Source organism: Sebastes fasciatus, chromosome 9 (genome assembly GCF_043250625.1).
Source record: "Sebastes fasciatus isolate fSebFas1 chromosome 9, fSebFas1.pri, whole genome shotgun sequence".
In the NCBI taxonomy this organism is placed as follows: domain Eukaryota; kingdom Metazoa; phylum Chordata; class Actinopteri; order Perciformes; family Sebastidae; genus Sebastes; species Sebastes fasciatus.
This window is the reverse complement of record NC_133803.1, coordinates 22,743,640-22,761,119: the sequence shown is the minus strand read 5'-3', so window position 1 is coordinate 22,761,119 and position 17,480 is coordinate 22,743,640. Positions and strand designations below refer to the sequence as shown.

The 17,480-nt window shown below is 40.2% G+C and overlaps 1 protein-coding gene across 1 annotated transcript; it reads right to left on the bottom strand.

The window, feature by feature from the left end:
* Positions 1–82: 82 nt before the first annotated feature.
* fam83ha (family with sequence similarity 83 member Ha) lies at positions 83–12,470 on the bottom strand. Its single transcript, XM_074646740.1, has 6 exons — positions 12,234–12,470; positions 9,124–9,575; positions 8,843–9,007; positions 5,735–5,859; positions 1,433–5,558; positions 83–1,335 (listed from the first exon to the last, which is right to left on the bottom strand). The coding sequence occupies exons 2-6, from the start codon at positions 9,565–9,567 to the stop codon at positions 1,324–1,326; spliced, it is 4,872 nt and encodes a 1,623-aa protein (XP_074502841.1). The 5' UTR covers positions 9,568–9,575; positions 12,234–12,470; the 3' UTR covers positions 83–1,323.
* Positions 12,471–17,480: the final 5,010 nt, after the last annotated feature.

Below are 17,480 nucleotides of genomic sequence, written 5' to 3'. Positions count from 1 at the left end.
GCTTTTCCTATTATGACAAGTCAAAATGTCTGCTTTGAAAAACTTCTATACGTCTCAGTAACTTCCTTTTGCAACAAACACATTTTAAAGACATTTTATTTACAAATGGCTAGTGTTGTAGTGCCGAAGACAGCGTTCATAAATCCATTATAAAAAGTGTAACTTTCAGAGCAAAATTCTACATACTGTTGTGTAAAGTCTTTGCAGTTTCAGAATTTCTTGTTGCGGTGTACAGGTATGACTAGTTTTCATTGAAAAAAAAGCACATTTTCACAGACAATTAAAGGGTTGGTTCCAGCAAATTACAAAAATGTAACAAAGGTAGCTTTGGCTTTACATGGCCAAAAACTTAATTTAAACACTTAAAAAGCAAGATATCTTTCCTTATGTTTGTTTGTTTCACAAATCATCAAAATAGAAACAATTTGGACGATTCAGGTAATTTGGGTGAACTGACCCTTTAAGGAAACCAGGTGCAGCTTGGGAAATTGACATTTAACCTCAATGACTACTGGATAGATAGAAAAAAAGAAACCAAAAATATGACCTACTGTGTGGTGTGCAATGATCTACACATTCATATTGTAGGTACATCATGTTTAAACTTAGGTTTGTTCATAATGTTTCAATTCCATGTTTGATTCAGATTATAAAAGAATTAAAGCTATTATTATTTATACCAGAACAGTCCTGCATGCATATGAATTTATATATTCACTTGCATCACAAACACGATTATCAAAATCTTTGTTTAACATGGTTGTGAAATACTAAAATATAAACGGCAGTATATTACAGTTTGACAAACTCTGACTACTTTAGATTCTCTATTATACTTTTACATCACATTTTGTCTTAAAACCAGCTAACATTAATGTAATGGCTGTCAGTGCTGTAAAAAAGGCAAGGACAGAACTCATCACAGAAAACAACCTGTTGCAAGCATTGCACTTTACCTATGCAGTCAGTAAAAACATATTTGATCACACATATGTAGTCTCAGTCCATGTACTTTTAACAATAGTAGCAACTTGGTGATTCGCCCACTGGAAGAAGCCCTTTGTTGGTCATGGCACATGTATTTGGGACATCAGATTTGTATTCATTTGTATCACTGATAGTTTTACCCTTTAACGTTCAGTGCCACTGATACAGGTACCCTGCCTCCTCTTGTGCCTTGTTTGCAGAGGACAAACAGAGAAATCCCACTTCTATTAAATGTCTTTGGTGAGAAAATGTCTTGGTCATCATTTCAGCTTTTAATTGACTCTGCTTCTACACACACGGTGTGCGCTGTTTATTCTCTCAACTTTCTTTGGATCCTTAAGGTGCCATCTGTGAAAGTAATGGAGACACAAAATGAGTCACAACAGGGGCAACACAACGTGCATTTAAATAGGTAATAGTAACGATGGTGTTAATGTATTCATACCTCAAATCGGCTGTAAACTTTCCTCTCCTTCCTCATGTTCTGAATCTTCTCCAGCAGCTTCTCGCGGTCCTGACTTGACTGCTCTTTGGTAAATGACCTGATCCCTCGTTCTTTCTCCCTTTTGGCATTTTTGTCAGCTTCGTCTTCTTTCTCGTCATCAGTGACCGGAGACTCTTTGGCAGCTTCGTTCCTGCTTTGGCTGTTGGCAGAAATTTGCTCCAAAAGCAGCTTTGTATCATCTCTGAGGTTGCTGCTTGAAAGCACGTTGGCTGTTGATGATGAGTAGCGAGACTGGTTTGACTTTGGCTGCTTGGACTGTGGTGACGGAGGAACGACTTCATCTGATGTGATCTCTGGCGTTTCGGAGCAGTTATTTTTCCCTACGTGTTCATTTGTTTTCTCACCTACTTGTTCATTTGTTTTCTCATTGCAGACCGACTCCTGTGTAGTAGTTTCATTCTCCTTATTTGTGGCCTCTGTATCATCAGTTTTTTCCTCACCAGGGACAGACATTTCAGGCTCTTTGCTTAAGTCATTCTGAATGTCCGTATTACTATTTTCAGCAGGTACAGGTGGCTCTGAAGGGTGGGGTTCACAAGTCACAGATTCAGGTGTTTTGCACGGCAGGTCAGGCTCTATTGGGACTTTTGAGGTACGCTCAGATGGGCTTGACGTTTCTGCTGATAGGAGCATTGGAGTTTCGGTGGCGTCTGTTGCAATCTCCTTGGGATGACAGTTAGTATCTGAGGCGCTGTGCAATGTAGCCAATGTTTTTTCAGCCTCAGGGGACAAAACTGATCCAACCGACTCCGTTAGTTGAGAACATGATACTGTTTCAGTAGGAGAAGGAGCGACAATTTCTGTCAGGTTAAGTTCGGAGGGAGAGGTCGCTTGTCTTTCTGGCTGGGAAGCATTAGGAGTCAAGTCTGGGTGGACAGGAGAGCTTGTTTCTGCTGGTGAATGCTTGGGTAGAGTGTCTGCTGGGGAAGGGGTAGGAGTCTCATTTTCAGCAGGGCTGGATTTACTCTCCAGATCAGATACATTTGGTAAACATGATTCAGGCAATGAAGGGCTAAGGCTAGGAAGTGTGCTATCAGCTATGACATCCTTTGATGATCCAAGAACCTCCGATTCCTCTCCAACACTCTTCGGAGCAGCGTTGTTTTCTGATTCAGGGACATCTTTTTCTGAAGGTGTAGGATCACAAGATTCTTCAGTCTTTGTACTGGGCTGTGATGAGGATGTGTTTGGCTCTGAATCAGCAGCACATGTGTCAGGAGAAATATCAGACTCAACATGTGCAGAGTCAGCTGCTGAACGGGTCTCGGATGGTGTCAATTGGGAGGGTTCTGGTGGTGAGGGGGTGACAGATTCCTGTGCATTTGGGGACAATGTGCTGGAAGTTAGCGGGGAGCTTGAATCTTCTGGGGTAACATTAGAGGATATGGTCTCTGCTGGAGTGGAAAGAGGAGCAGAGCTAGAGGGTGAAGGACTTGGATTGATCTGTGAACCAGAATCTGGTAGAATGTGATCAGAGGAAGAGTTTTGGCCCGGTGGGTTGGAAGAGCTTAATTCTGATCCAGTGTGTTGTTCAGGTAGCAGAGGAGGAGAGGAGACGCTGGTTTCTAACTGAACTGATTCAGGACTTTGGGTGTTAGAATCCAATGCAGCAACTGCAGAAGATGGTGGTACCTCCACTGAACTGGGAGTGAGTGAACTAGACTCCTTTGAGGTAGAATCAAGGCATGGGCTTTCTTTTTCATCAGTACCTTGTGCAAGAGAAGGAACACTAGCAGGAGTAGCTGTTGTTGGTGTCGGTGGGCTACTCGTTTTTACAGCAGGATTTGAGAGCTTTGGCTCTTCTGGTGGTTCGCTCTGAGGTGCTTCTGTTTCTGCAGAAACAGGCCCAGTTCCTGCTGATTGGCAGTTCTTCAGCTCTATCTTCTCTGAATCAGTTGCAATTCTTGTTTGTTCTTGTTTACAGCTTTGGGAGGTATTGGGATCAGTCTTGACCTGACTGTCCTGCTTGCTAGTCTTATCACTGGCATCTAAAGACAGACTGACTGACTTGCATGCTTCTGTGGATACTGTTTTCCCTGCATCCTCTGCAGTAGCATTTTTTTCTAATACACCCTCAGATGTTGAAGCATCAGCCATCTTTTCTGAGGTTTCTTTTGGTACAGGTTCCTCCTTTTTAACAGTATTGTTGTTTTTTAGTTCAGTTGGTGATTCCATCAAAGCCTTCTCTTTGTTCTTTTCAGCTTCTGCAGCTTCTGCAGCTTCTGCAGCTTTAGCGGCTTTGCGTTTTGCTGCCATCTCTTTGAAAAACATGAGCCTGTTATCAGGATCACTCATATCTACAAACAATGGAGTGGTGAGCATGGGTGGCTGTTCTGGTTGATTGGTTTGAGGCAAGTCAGCGTTAGAAGCCTTGGATCGGGGCATTGATGGTGAAGGTTTTGCTTGCTCTTCATCTGGTGGTTTTAATGATTCTTGTATCTCTGAAAGATCCTTTGAATTTTTGTCCTTTGGTGAATCATCTGGTTTGGATGGGTCTGTGGCAGACTTCATGTAACGGCTCCATTCAAAAGGTTCTCTTGCAGTAGTCCTCCTTTGTCCCAAAACCTGAGAAACAAAAGGGGGTTTTGTCTGTTCTGCCTCATTTTTGTCACTTTCCTCATCCTGTTGGCCTAGAGCAGCTTTGGTATCTTGAGAAGTATGCTGCTGCTGCTCCAGAGAGCTGAATATCAGAGAGGATCTTAACCTAGAGCTCCTCGGTACCGCTGCATTGTATTTCCTACGGAACGACTCCTCCCTTCGAAGACCAGTAGTTTTTGGTTCCTTTTGCTCTGCCTCCTCCACTTCAGTTGTGGACGATGATTCTGAAGGTGTTGGTGTTGTTTTGGTTTCTGCTGCTACTGTGGTAGGTTCATCAGGCAATTTATTTGGCTGTTCTCTCGCAGTGGTTTTGGCATAACTTGGCATCTGACTTGCCCTGGGAACTGCAGGAATCTTAAACTCTCTGACATTAGGGACTTTAGGGATTGATAAATCTATGCCTGGTGTTTGCTGCATGGGGTAAGAGGGCTCCTCAAAAGGATCTGCATTAGGTGGTGTCGATGGCAGGCCTTCATCTCCTGGATTATCATGTGCACTGAGGTATGAGCTAATCCTCCAGTTTCTCAGCCCCCGTTTCACCATAGGATCCTTGCGGTCAGCGTCAGGCTCCTGGAAATACTGCTTCTGATCAGAGGGATTTGAGGGGGTGGGAGATGTTTGACAGGCATTAGGCTGGCCCCTATTCGATCTTCTAGGGTGAGGTGAACCAAATGGTAAATCTGATGCAGGTAGTGATTTCTCAGAGCCCTGATCAACGTCTGCATTTCTGGTAGATGATAAATAGTTAAGTACAGGGTCAAAGTTATCAAGTGGCTCCGTTTCCTGTGTAAAACCAGGATCAGAGTACTGATCTCCTGAATAAAAGTCTTGGTTCCAGAACTTGTCATTGCCACTGTAATCTGCTTCTTTTCCTGGTCCTGGTCCTCGTCCTGGTCCTGGTCCTGGTCCTGGTCCTGGTCCTGGTCCTGGTCCTGGTCCTGGTCCTGGTCCTGGTCCAGGCTGCTGCCCCCTGTGGAGATGCCTTCCTTGGTTCTCAGGCTCTGGCATTCCCTGTTGCTGCAGGAATGGGTGAGAGTATCTACTGTGAACGCCTTCAGCATAACTGTGACGTTTGAAGGCGAGATTTTCTATCATGGGCATCCTGGAGGGGCCCTGATCAAAAGACGGATCCATGCGAGATTGCTGGGATTTAAATCTGTTGTACGTATCTGCAGGGCCGTGCATGTATTCCTGCTTTTTAAGGGGCATCATTCTCCAATCCAGATCATCATAGGACTGTCTCGGCCATTCCTCTTGATGAGCGGCGTTCTTTGGCTCTCTATACAGTGTGCTTTCACTTGGATATTGCCTTTTAAGGCTAAGCTCTTCCATTGGAGTGAAATTTTCAAGCACCAACGGATCAGACTGAGCGAACAGAATCCGAAACTCTTCATCAAAGGTCGACACAAGCTGTCCAAGGAAAAGGTGTGCCATACAGCGGTTGAGCTTCTCAAAAGACCACATGAAGCTGGACAAAGACATGACAATAAGTAGAAATTAATAGAAGCACTTAATTCATGGTATACACATGCAGGTTTTTTATGCAAACCTGAATATATTCATGAAAACATAAATCAATCAAATCCTTGTGTGGTATGTAAGTGTAGATGTATGGCTTTCTGTGGCAGTTTTAAATGTGTTCACCTGTAGTTTCCACTCAGCACAGCCCTGCAGTCTGTCAACAAGAAGCGATCCATCATCTGACCTTTGAAGGATTTCCCTGAGCGGCAGTGGTACGTGATGCCAGACACTGTTCTCACGCGTAAAAGCTGCAAGAAACACATCAAATCAGGCGTGAGGTGGGCGTGGCGTGGCGTGAGGTGCTACAGGCCGCAGCCAAACTCTGGTGGTGTTAATGTTATAATTGCAATCCAAGTTAGGTGGCAGCATTGCTTGAGCAAAACCACTACCAAATCAGAGATAGAAAATTGCTGCATATGAAGTACCTTTTACAGTAGTATGGAGTTACAGTGATTCCTATCAATGGGAAACTGTCTATATTTATTGTATATATATCAATGACAATACATATCATATTATAAAATGTGCCAGATGTGTTCGAATGACTTAATTTGAGGACAACATAGCACAATGTTACAGGAATACACAAGAACACACATACAGTAAAAGCAAACATGTCACAAAGTCAATGACAAACAAGGTAAAGTGACACACAGGAACAAAACATCATAAACGGCCTAGAGACTTGATATATAGCAAGTAAGATTCACATTGCTGGACAAAGCAAGATGAAGGTGTTATTTTTAATAACTTGTTGACTGTTGTTTGCTCAATAATTTAGGAATAATAGTATATACATATAATAATACACTCAAGTCAGTCAGGAGTGCAAGCCAGCCACGCAATGTTGGGAAAAAAGGGCTGATAAGTTTTCTTTGTTTGTATGATGGAGTCACCTTAGCAACAGCTGTAGTGTACCTAACTGTACTTCTGCTTTTATTCACAAGTTTGGTTAACATGGACGGAGCGAAACCGTTACAGGATAAATCTGGCGATATTCTCTCTGCCAACTAATCCCATGACTCAATACAATGTGACTTCCCTACTCTGTCTGTGGCTCTCAGACCCAAGCCCTTTCATTCCTACTGAACATGTAAATCTTTAAAAATGAGGCACAAATATAAGCACAGATATAACTTGGCACTGTAGTTTTTAGGAAATGTTACTCAGTCAGGAGTAAGTAGTGCATATGTTGTGGACTGTTTTCAGCTGTGGACTAATACACATTTGGTGCTCCAGTGAGTATTTACGGCAGCAGGACAGTGACTCAGAGAAAAACTACAACGCCCATGTTCATCGGATAAAGGAGAACAAGGTACCCAGTGCAACATTGTGCGTCAATAATATATTTTCAATTGTTTTTCGAGCTCCATGGCACCGAGGAACAAGCTATATCAAACTTTAGATACACAGCCTGTACTTGTTTGTAGAATCAATTAATTGTAGTTTTTGATCTTTTCACTGCTTTGTTGATAATTAAGAAAATGCAGAATATCTCCAGACTTATCCTTTAAGTATAACTTGATGAATCCTCTTTGATACTAGATCAATCCTCGTTGTTTGACACCCAGAAATATTAGTAAACTGAGATTTGTAGTTTCAATGGCTGAACTCGACATGCTTATACACGCCTTTATTTAATCTCATATTGACAACTGTAACACACTTTTCTCCTCACTCAGTATGTCTGCTCTTGATCGTCTGCAGGCAGAATGCTGCCGCTGGACTACTCACAAGGTCAAATAAACGGTCTCACATCACCCGTCTTAAGAGCCGTGGTGATCGAGCTTTCGAGGACGTAGCACCTAAACTCTGGAATGCTCTGCCCGCACGCTTACGGTCCGCTGACTCTGTGGATTTTTTTACCTAAAGACATACCTGTTTAGACAGGCGTTGGGGTAACCTGTATGCACCAGGCCTGCACTTTATGTATTTATTGTACACTGTTTTTTTTCACATATTGTGTTTTTCCACTTCTTAAAACATGTGTGGTCCCTTCATTTTATATGATTTCTTTCTTGTATGTTTGCATAATGCCCTTGTTTAGCACTTTGTGACTATGTCTGTGACCTACTTACTTAATTTAAAAACCTACTATAACAATGGATCAGCATGTTTCATGTTTTTCAGCTTATGTATTCAAAGCAAGATAAATATTTGTAGTAAATTAGCTGGTTAAATATTACTGCATTCATAACTTTCTTTACCTGTGTTTTTAAAGAAAGAGATCACTAAATATTTAAACTTATTTACTAACTCATTTACTACTACTACTTCAGGTTCAAACCTTTTTAAAACCGTTAAAAAAAACAAACCCTGAAGGCTTTTGTGGGTGGGCTGAGCTGATTGGGAGTACTTGAAGGACTACTCTGTCACTCAGATGGATTTTATCAGACACTCTACTGACTGCCTCTTGCTTGATTTTCGACGAGCTAGGGCTGAACTTGGAAAAATTGCTTTCAATTTTAGTGCACTTGACTCCTGAAACAAAATACAGCAACTCATTAAAATCAATTCTCTTATACCCTTTGGATATTTTAGAAATGTGATCTTAAGTCTCCCAAGTTGTACTGTTTAAATAACTGTGTTTTATTTTACATTTTAAAGCTAGAGTAGGCAGGTTAGAGCAAATATGATAGTGAACTGTTTAGCTGTAAAATGAGAAAGTTTGTGACCTGGCAGTCATGTTGAGATCAGTTGAGGAAATACCAAGCAACGCCCACCAGCCGGAGCAAACTTTCTCATTTTACAGCTAAACAGTACACTACAAGATGTTTCTGAAAACATTTGAGACGAGAAATAGGCATTACAGTAACATTCATATTAATCAGCTCTGCCTAGTTTGACCGTTTGATCGGGGTTCGGTGTGATTGAGAACTGCCTCCGTTGAATGAACAGCTAATAGAAAAACTCTCTCTGAAATGACCTGTGATTGGCCAAAGTCTTCCGTCACGGGCTAGGTTTTTTAAAGCCTGAAAACAGAGCCATGAGGAAGTGGAGAAGTGTAGTTTTCTCTCAGAACGCGTGAATTACAATATGCTGAAAGGATTATGGAATTCTTGCCCAATGATGCCAAAAAATGTCTGCCCCTTAATGATCTCTCGAGTATAAATAAAGGTTGAATGAAAAAGGAAAGGAAAAGACAAATGGAATTTGTGTATACACATGTGTAAGCATCAGCCTTTTCTGTTTTGTTATTGAATTGATTTTTTTTAAGGAATATGTACTCACTTGAATGTTCTGTATATTGACTCTGCAGTTGGACACCATGTTGACGAAGTGATGTGCGTTCTGCTTGTCTAGAATGATGTAGACGGCGACATTCCTCATGGCAGCATCGAGAATATCCGCAAATATGTCAACATCAGTAAACATGTCCATCACTATAGCAACCACCTGAGGAAACAGAAGCCACAAACAAGACCAAAATTGAAAATCACTGTCAGGAGAATGACTCCTCAAAGACAAGTTTAGCATGAAGTCTCCCTCCGCCAAGAAAGTGAAAGATCTACCTGCTGAGCATTCTTGATAAGTCGTCGGGCCTGCTCCTTGATACTTGGCATGTCAGGCTCAGGGGGGTTGACCAGAGTGGTGACCTCTGTGGGCCCAATAAAGGGGTGCTGCTGAGGCCAGCCGAGGTCCAAACCTGGGGCGTCCAGGTCAGAGTGAATCGGCCAGTAAGTGTCTGAGGAGCCATCTACCCCAGTCTCCTGAAAATGTTGTTCAGGGTGGTTGTGCTGCTGAGGGGCCTGAACAGAGTTCTGAATATACTGAACCTCAGTTGAGGACAGGAAGTCCACCACATCTGCTTTTTGGAGGAACTGATAGTATCCGTCCAAGTCTTCCTCAATCAGGGCGTCAATAGCCAAGCGGTACTCTTCCCGATAGTGAGGGGGGAGGTAGTTGGGGTCCAGGGGGTTATCCCCAGCAGAGGAACACTGAGAGCGATGTGCCATACTGTAGTCTACAGAGAGAGAGAGAGGGCAAAAGGAGTCATGTGATGAATTTACTGTATATAGTTGAATCATTTTCACACTACACATCTGTTTCAGTTTCACCAGATATCACAACAAGAATACCAGCTAGATAGTTCTGAATGGTAACTTAATTAGAGCTGAATGATCGAAAATTTATCTGCAACAATTTTGATAATCAGTTAACTGTCAAGAATCACTTCACTAGCAAAAATGCCCACATTTCTCTGGTTCCAGCTTCTCAAAAGGGAATATTTTTTTTGTTTTTCTATGTCTTATATGATAGTAAATTGAATACATTTAGGTTTAGGTTTGCATTTTGTCTGACTAAACAAAACATTTTGAGGACATCGCCCTGGGCTCTGGGAATTTGTGATTAGGATTGTAACGGTATACCAGTATCAAGGTACAGTGTATACCATGGTATCAAAGTTGACGGTTATCATATTGTGTACATTTGCTGATCTTCAGTATTGAAAAAAACACAGACAGGAGCAGTCTGTCACGCATCTGCAGTATACTGTATGTTAAAGCTGCAGTGGAGCAAATATAATTTAAAAAAGTTATTTTTATAAAACGGTCACTATATCCTGACAGTAGTGCATGAGACCGGTAATCTGAACAAAATCATGTACCTCTGTGTCATCCGGTGGCATCTGTAAGAATTCACTTTAATTGTGAATAACCATAGGACACAATTAAAGTGAATTCTTACAGATGCCACCGGATGACACAGAGGTACATGATTTTGTTCAGATTACCGTTCATGCACTACTGTCAGGATATAGTGACCGTTTTATAAAAATAACTTTTTTAAATCATATTTATAATTCTGTTCTTATTCCTTTAAGGGTCATTGTAATGGATACTACCACTACCACTGCTACTTTGGAGGACCACAAGAGTCACGTAAATAGTAATAAAGCATTTAATTGATTAATAACTAATTGCACAGTAAAATAGGCATTTAAAAATATATTTATTAATCTATGAATAAATGGACTAAATTACAAAGTAATTCAGTATTTAACATTTTAATGGGCAATAAAAAGAATTATAAAAATAATTTACAAATGAAATATGAATCCATCAAAAAATAATTCAAATTCTTTCAAAACAATTCTTTTTATCATTCTTCTTATAAACAAATTTATTAATGGATATTTTTATTGTACAATTAGTTATTAATCAATTAAATGCTTTATTACTATTTACATGACTCTTATGGTCCTCCATATACTATTACTACTACTACTAATAATAATAATAATATTGTAATACCGTATACCACGATATTTTCAGAGATGGTTATCGTACTGTAACAATTTCCTACCATTACAACCCTATTCGTGATAGTATGTTTTCAACATTTTGTGACATTTTTTGGACAAAACAATCAATTGATAGAGAAAATAATCATCAGCCCCAGCCCATAAATTCATGATCATTGTTTATTGTCTTTCATAAGTATTAATGGTTATTTTTATTGTACAATTAGTTATTAATCAATATTTATGTGACTCTTGTGGTCCTCCATATACGACTACTACTACTACTACTACTACTACTAATAATAATAATAATAATAATAGTGTAATACTGTGATACTTTCTGAGACGGTTATCGTACCGTAAAGATCTCATACTGTTACAACCCTACTTGTGATAGTTTATATTATGGGATGATCACATCCTGTTGTCCATATGAATGATTACTGTAGTATTTGTTTTACATGTTTGAAGTGTCAGATGAGCACAATAGTGGTTTTCATTGGCTTGAGCATCATTTTGACTATATTTCATATGTGATTTTTGCATCCATTTGCCATATTGTGATGTACATTAAGTACATTTCATTCTCACTGTGCAATATAATTTTTCCACTTTTGCAATTTTGTTAATAGTCTGTTTATTGTCAATACTGTATATACTGCTCCTATTTGTATATTTCCTTATAGTTAATGGTTCATATTTTGTTTCACTTTGTTTTTTTACTGTGTTAGCTGATGCTTCTTGTTTTTTGCACTATCCCCTTTGGTGCTGTACACTGCAAATTCCCCCACTGTGGGACTAATAAAGGAATATCTTATCTTATCTTAAAATCTGAAAAAAAGATCTTATATCATATATCCAACCATGCCATCCAGTCCTAGAGCTTAAACTCATTCTGCTCAGATCTGTGGCTTCCATACATACAAGAGATATTGCCTCTCAGTTATAATACTATACTATAGAGACAAGCAGCACAATGAATGAGGTTAGAAGGAATCCAACCACATAGATAGATAGATAGATAGATAGATAGATGGGTTATATGGGTGTGGCTCCTCCCTCTGGCCACAAGCCCGGCCAAGTCTCCATTTGCAAGTTCATGTAAAGTCACATAATATGAGAAGTACTGAGAGGAAACACCACACCTCAGACAAAAACACCCAAAAAAAACACTGACAAGTCGAAAATAAGATAATAAATGACTCATTAAACTGTTGGACACCTTAAAGTCCAATCCAGATGAGATCAACAAACGTTTTCCTCCCACTGAGACCGACATAGAAAAACTTCAAACAAAGCTAAAGGCAACATTGTAGCAACATATGTTACACTTAACATTCTAGAATGTATCATAAACAGGTCACTCGGTGAACTCACCCTTAATGATGTTTACTCAATCCTCTCCTTGGTTAAACTTTAATCCCGTCATCTCGCCTCCTTCTTCACCATGTTTTTCCTTCACAAACTGTGAGCTTCTAGTCCAGGTGTCGAAACTTTTCTGTTACATGGCTTCTTTTCCTCTCAGTCACCCAGCTAAACCAGTTTATTGTCATGCTTGAGGCATGTTGGCGAGAATGTTTGAGACAGACACACAGACACACTCACACAGAGAGAGAGACAGAGAGACAGAGAGAGAGAGAGAGAGAGAGACTTGCTATCGACCAATTTGGCCCCGCCTCGACTTTACTTCAGCTCCACACAGTTTGCTCTCTTCACAGCTCTGCGACGAGGCAGCTGAACTCTGCACATCTGTTATCTGGAGCTCCAGCTGAGTAACTACAGCTGACGACACTAATTAATCCATAAAACCCCCCTCATGAGCATAATATGGGACCTTTAAAGCATTTACCATAACTCATTATTAGATTCATTACATGTCTTCCTCCTTTAAAGGGCCCATATTATAAAAAAGTGAGATTTTATGTCTTTTATATTATAAAGCAGGTTTAAGTGCTTTATAAATACTGTGAAAGTATGGAAGCGCTCAATCTACGGAGAAATACAAACAGCCCGTATTCAGAAATTGTGCGTTCGAAACAAGCCGTCAGGATTTCTGTCCATTTGTGATGTCACAAATATACAATATTTAGACCATTACACGGTTTTAAACATAAACATTCTAAATGTGTCCCAGTTTATTCCTGGTTGCATTCAAGGCCTATGGAAAGGAGGCTGGGTCACGGGCGGACATAGGTCTTGGGGTGTGGGGTACAACACATGCGCAGCGTAACTGAAGCTTCGGTCGTGCGATGCGATTGGCTCAATTTACGCGAGTGCAGGCCAGATTTTACTGCGCATGTGTTATACCTCAGAGATGACGCATTGATGACGCGTGACCTAGCCTCCTTTCTACAGGCCTTGACTGCAGTGTATGTGAATGACATCAGCTGACAGGAAGTAAACATGGACCCAAACTGTTGTCAGGCAACGCAATTCTGTTGCAATTCTGTTGCAATTCTGTTGAAATGCACTAAAATGGAGCGTTTCAGACAGAGGGTGAGTACAGGTATATTCAAGCAGACAGTATGAGGAAAATAAAGTGTTTTTTTTTAACGTTACAGCATGTAAACATGTTCTAGTAGAAACACAAAATACAAGTATGAACCTGAAAATGAGCATAATATGGGACCTTTAAAGCATTTACCATAACTCATTATTAGATTCATTACAGGTCTTCCTCCTTTAAATGTGGAACCCAACATTACTGGGGGGAGTAATGTGGGGGGGAAAAAATCAATATTTTAAAGTTAATTAAAGTATAGAACGATATGAATATAAAGCCAAAAGTATACCACTTTCTAATGAGGCACCCTGTAAAAGGTTAATAAGCTGTAACTAATGGCTTTATTCATAATTAATAAATAATTTACTAATGCCTTTTAGATCAATATCTATTAATAAGTAAAATGTGGGTTGCCAGGTTATGAAATAAACATCCAAGTTAAAGCTGCAGTGGGTAAAATTGGAACAAATTATTAAAAAAAATTATTTTTATAAACCACTATATCTTGACAGTAGTGCATGAGACAGGTAATCTGAAAAAAATCAGGTGCCTCTGTGTCCTCCGGTGTTCCTAATGACATCTGCAGGATTTCACAGACCGGATGAAAACAAACCAATCAGAGCCGAGCTGGAGCCTTGCCGCCTCTGAGCAGCTGTCAATCACTCGCAAACTCCGATCAAACGGTCAAACTAGGCAGCGCTGATCAAATATGAATCAATATTCTGTTACTGTAATGCCTATTTCTCTCCTCAAATGTTTTCAGAAACATCTTGTAGTCTACTGTTTAGCTGTAAAATGAGAAAGTTTGTGACCCGGGAGCCATGTTGAGACCAGTTGAGGAAATACCAAGCACCGCCCATCAGCCGGGGCACATAGGAACGCTCAACATGAATTCTCGCTCTGAAATGTTGAGGGGTGGCACCTAATTATAAGTAATTACACCCAATAATGATAATTACATTTGATGGAGGAAGACAATTAGTTTTAATCCTTATGGGTTATGATAGTCATTTGTAATTGCTGCACTGGAGATCAACTTGTAACTGGAAAACAGATTACCTCTTAAACTGTATGAGTTACTTGATTTTTGCTTATTTATTACTCACCCATTAACTGATTACCCTGCCCCATTTACCTAAACAATGACATCGATCATTGCATGGCTCGCCAAAAATGATCAGACCGGCAAAACAAACAACTAACAAGACGTCAAAGTAGCACTTCAAATGGGAATTATATCAATCAACCAACCTCTAGTAAAGAGTGCAGGGAGACTCTAATGCCTGGATGATATTAAAAAAAAATCTCTTATTGTGTTAACCTCAAATGCCTTAATGTGATGATGATATCAACAAAAAATGGAGGTATTGGGTGAGGATGAGCATTAACCTGCCACTGATGAAGGTGCAGCACAAGGTGGCCAGGCCGAAGCCTGCGGTAGCAGCTTCTTTTGCTAACATTCATTCTTTTGTGTCTTGTCATGGTTCATTAAAAATCTCTCTTGCACAATTTAATAATGTCCATAGACAGAAATGATATTACCTCACCAGACAGGATGTGAAGTATCATTCCTGTTTGGTATGTGAGAGTGCTTTTGAAGTTGGAGGAAGGCCATCAGTATCTCCAAGATAGGACCTTGTAGCACATGTTTTGTTAAACCCTGAAAGGCGAGAGGCAAAGACAGACCAAATAAAGCAATTTTCCTTTAATGGGTGCTCCACACTAAGACCTAAAATAGCCGAGGCAGGATGAAATCTGATGACTAAAGTAAAGGAAGTGATGCAACGTAACTGCTCAAGTGAAGACTTGAAGACAGTCCCTCATTGTTCCCTTCAGGCACCACCCAACACACACAGAGGAGGAGTTGGAATTGAAACATGAAATTAATGCTATAGTTGCTACACTACATACCACAGCGCACTATTCCCTGCTGTACTCTTTTAACCTCCTTAGCTCTAAAAAAAAAATAAAAAGCTTTTAATGTCCTGCCTTTTGGTTTTGTGACTGGCAGCTTTGATTATGAAACATACACTTAGCCAATCATTGAATCATAGCTGGATCCCTCCCCCTTCATAAAACATCTCCAGGAATGTATGAATCAAACAAACAAAGTGTAACTATGTGATAAAGCAATCTCCATCGACATGAACCGTTACTGTTGAAGGTGAATAAAGACGTAGTATCCCTCGCAGACACAGACAACAGAGTAGATTATACTGATAACCAGACTGTAGAAAGTCTGGTTTACTCAAAGTGTTAAGAGATACAGTTCATGCCTGTTGGACAAAGTCTTACACACCTGGGGTCAGTTTACAGAGTAAACAGTACATGTTATCAAGCTGAGGGCTGTGCTTCCTTTACGCCACGTGTACTGTAGAAACATGCTACAATCCTGCTAGTAATAACTAGTGTTGACGTCTTTCACACCAATGCAGATGTGACAGATGCCAACCTGAGAGGCTTGGGCTTTAATGATTATCCAGTGTGCCATGTGTCAGACCCCTATGAAGCTCACACGTACCTGCTGGCAGAGGTCAGTAGATAACACACTGTTTAGGTGAATGAACGGTAACACAAATTTAATTCACAGCAGAGAGGAAACAGCTCCCGGTGAATGCTTAAAAGTTATAAATAGTAAAAATACAATACCCAATAAGGTAGTTTCTCTATTAAGGAATGCTGGAGCATGACCCTTTCTAATAGCAGAGCTCTGATGTGCTGCTTTCTGCCGTGAAGCTGCAAATACAACGGCAAGGCATTATACACTTTGAATTGCCAGTCAGTTTTAAACATCAGTATCACTAATGTATCTAATGCAAACGTTGGGGAGAGAGTACATGGATTTTAAACACTTCCCAGTATAGCAGTAGTACAAAAGTAATGAAAGTACAACACAATGTTAGATTTCTCACTCTGTTTTACATGGATTTCTTCACAAGGTTGAAGCTCTTCCAGCGGGAGTCAAACTCATGTTTGTGAAGTGCAACAGGTGGCTGATAAGCTGAAAGGTATTGCAGAAAAAATACTGTTGGGCGATAGGATCAAAACATCAGCTACTGGCAATAGAGACTTGTACTTTGAGCGATTCAAATAAATTCAGGGATGCCTTCACAATGTCCCACACAGAATATAATAACTTACACGCACTGCTCCACTGTGGCTTTCCAAACGATATCATGTGATATCACAAGGATAACTCTAGGCTATGAAGCCAAAGCAATAGATTACCACACAATGCTTTAATGGAGAATCTTAAAAGCATAACTTCAATTGGAGGATGGGATCGGACGGGTGTCAGCAGGACTTTTTTAATGTGAGCACTTGCATGCCTAAACAAGTGGCAAAAAATATGTTTTTTAGCCACGCTTGCAGCATGACTCTCAGGGAGGAAATGTCAGTCAGTCGGTTTTTGGTCCAGACTGAAACATCTCAACAATTATTGGATAGATTACCATGATAATTTGTACAGACACTCATGGTCCTAAAAGGATGAATCTTACTGACTTTGGTGATCTGTTTACCTTTCCTCTAGCGCCACCATAAAGTTAACATTTGTGGTTTTAAAATGAAATGTCTCAACAACAATTAGATGGATTGCCATTACATTTGGAACCCACATTCATGTCCCCCTCAGGATGAATTATAACTCTGCTCATCCCCTGACTTTTCACCCAGCACATCATGAGGTTGAAGATTTATGACCAAAGATCTGCAACACTGGTGATTCCCATCAGCCTCAGCTGTACTTTGCGATTAGTGGTAATGAGCGAGTGTAAGCATGCTATCAGGCTAAACTAAGATGATGAACGTGGTAAATCGGCATGTTAGCATTGTCTTTGTGAACATATTAGCATGCTGATGTTAACATTTAGTACAGCTTCTACCATAGATTGTACTCTCAATGTGCAAATTTCAAACATGTAATAATTTATCTCCGGTCAGTGAAACCCCTTGAACAGCTGCTGTTAAAGTACCACCACTTTTTTGTTGTTTATCTAGGAACGCATGTGTTCATCTTTTTTTTAGAGCATGTCTCAAGGTTTTTGTCTTGCTGATATGGGAGAGAGCAGGAGGAGGAAGAGGATGGGAAAACAAAGGAAAAAGGAAGAGCAACAGCTGCA

Coding starts and splice junctions, on each gene's coding strand:
- fam83ha (XM_074646740.1), bottom strand. CDS start 9,567: ATGGCACATCGCTCTCAGTGTTCCTCTGCTGGGGATAACCCCCTGGAC. Junction 5,860..8,842: donor TCAATATACAGAACATTCAA/GTGAGTACATAT, acceptor TGTTTCTTGCAG/CTTTTACGCGTGAGAACAGT. Junction 5,559..5,734: donor GTGCTGAGTGGAAACTACAG/GTGAACACATTT, acceptor GTCTTTGTCCAG/CTTCATGTGGTCTTTTGAGA.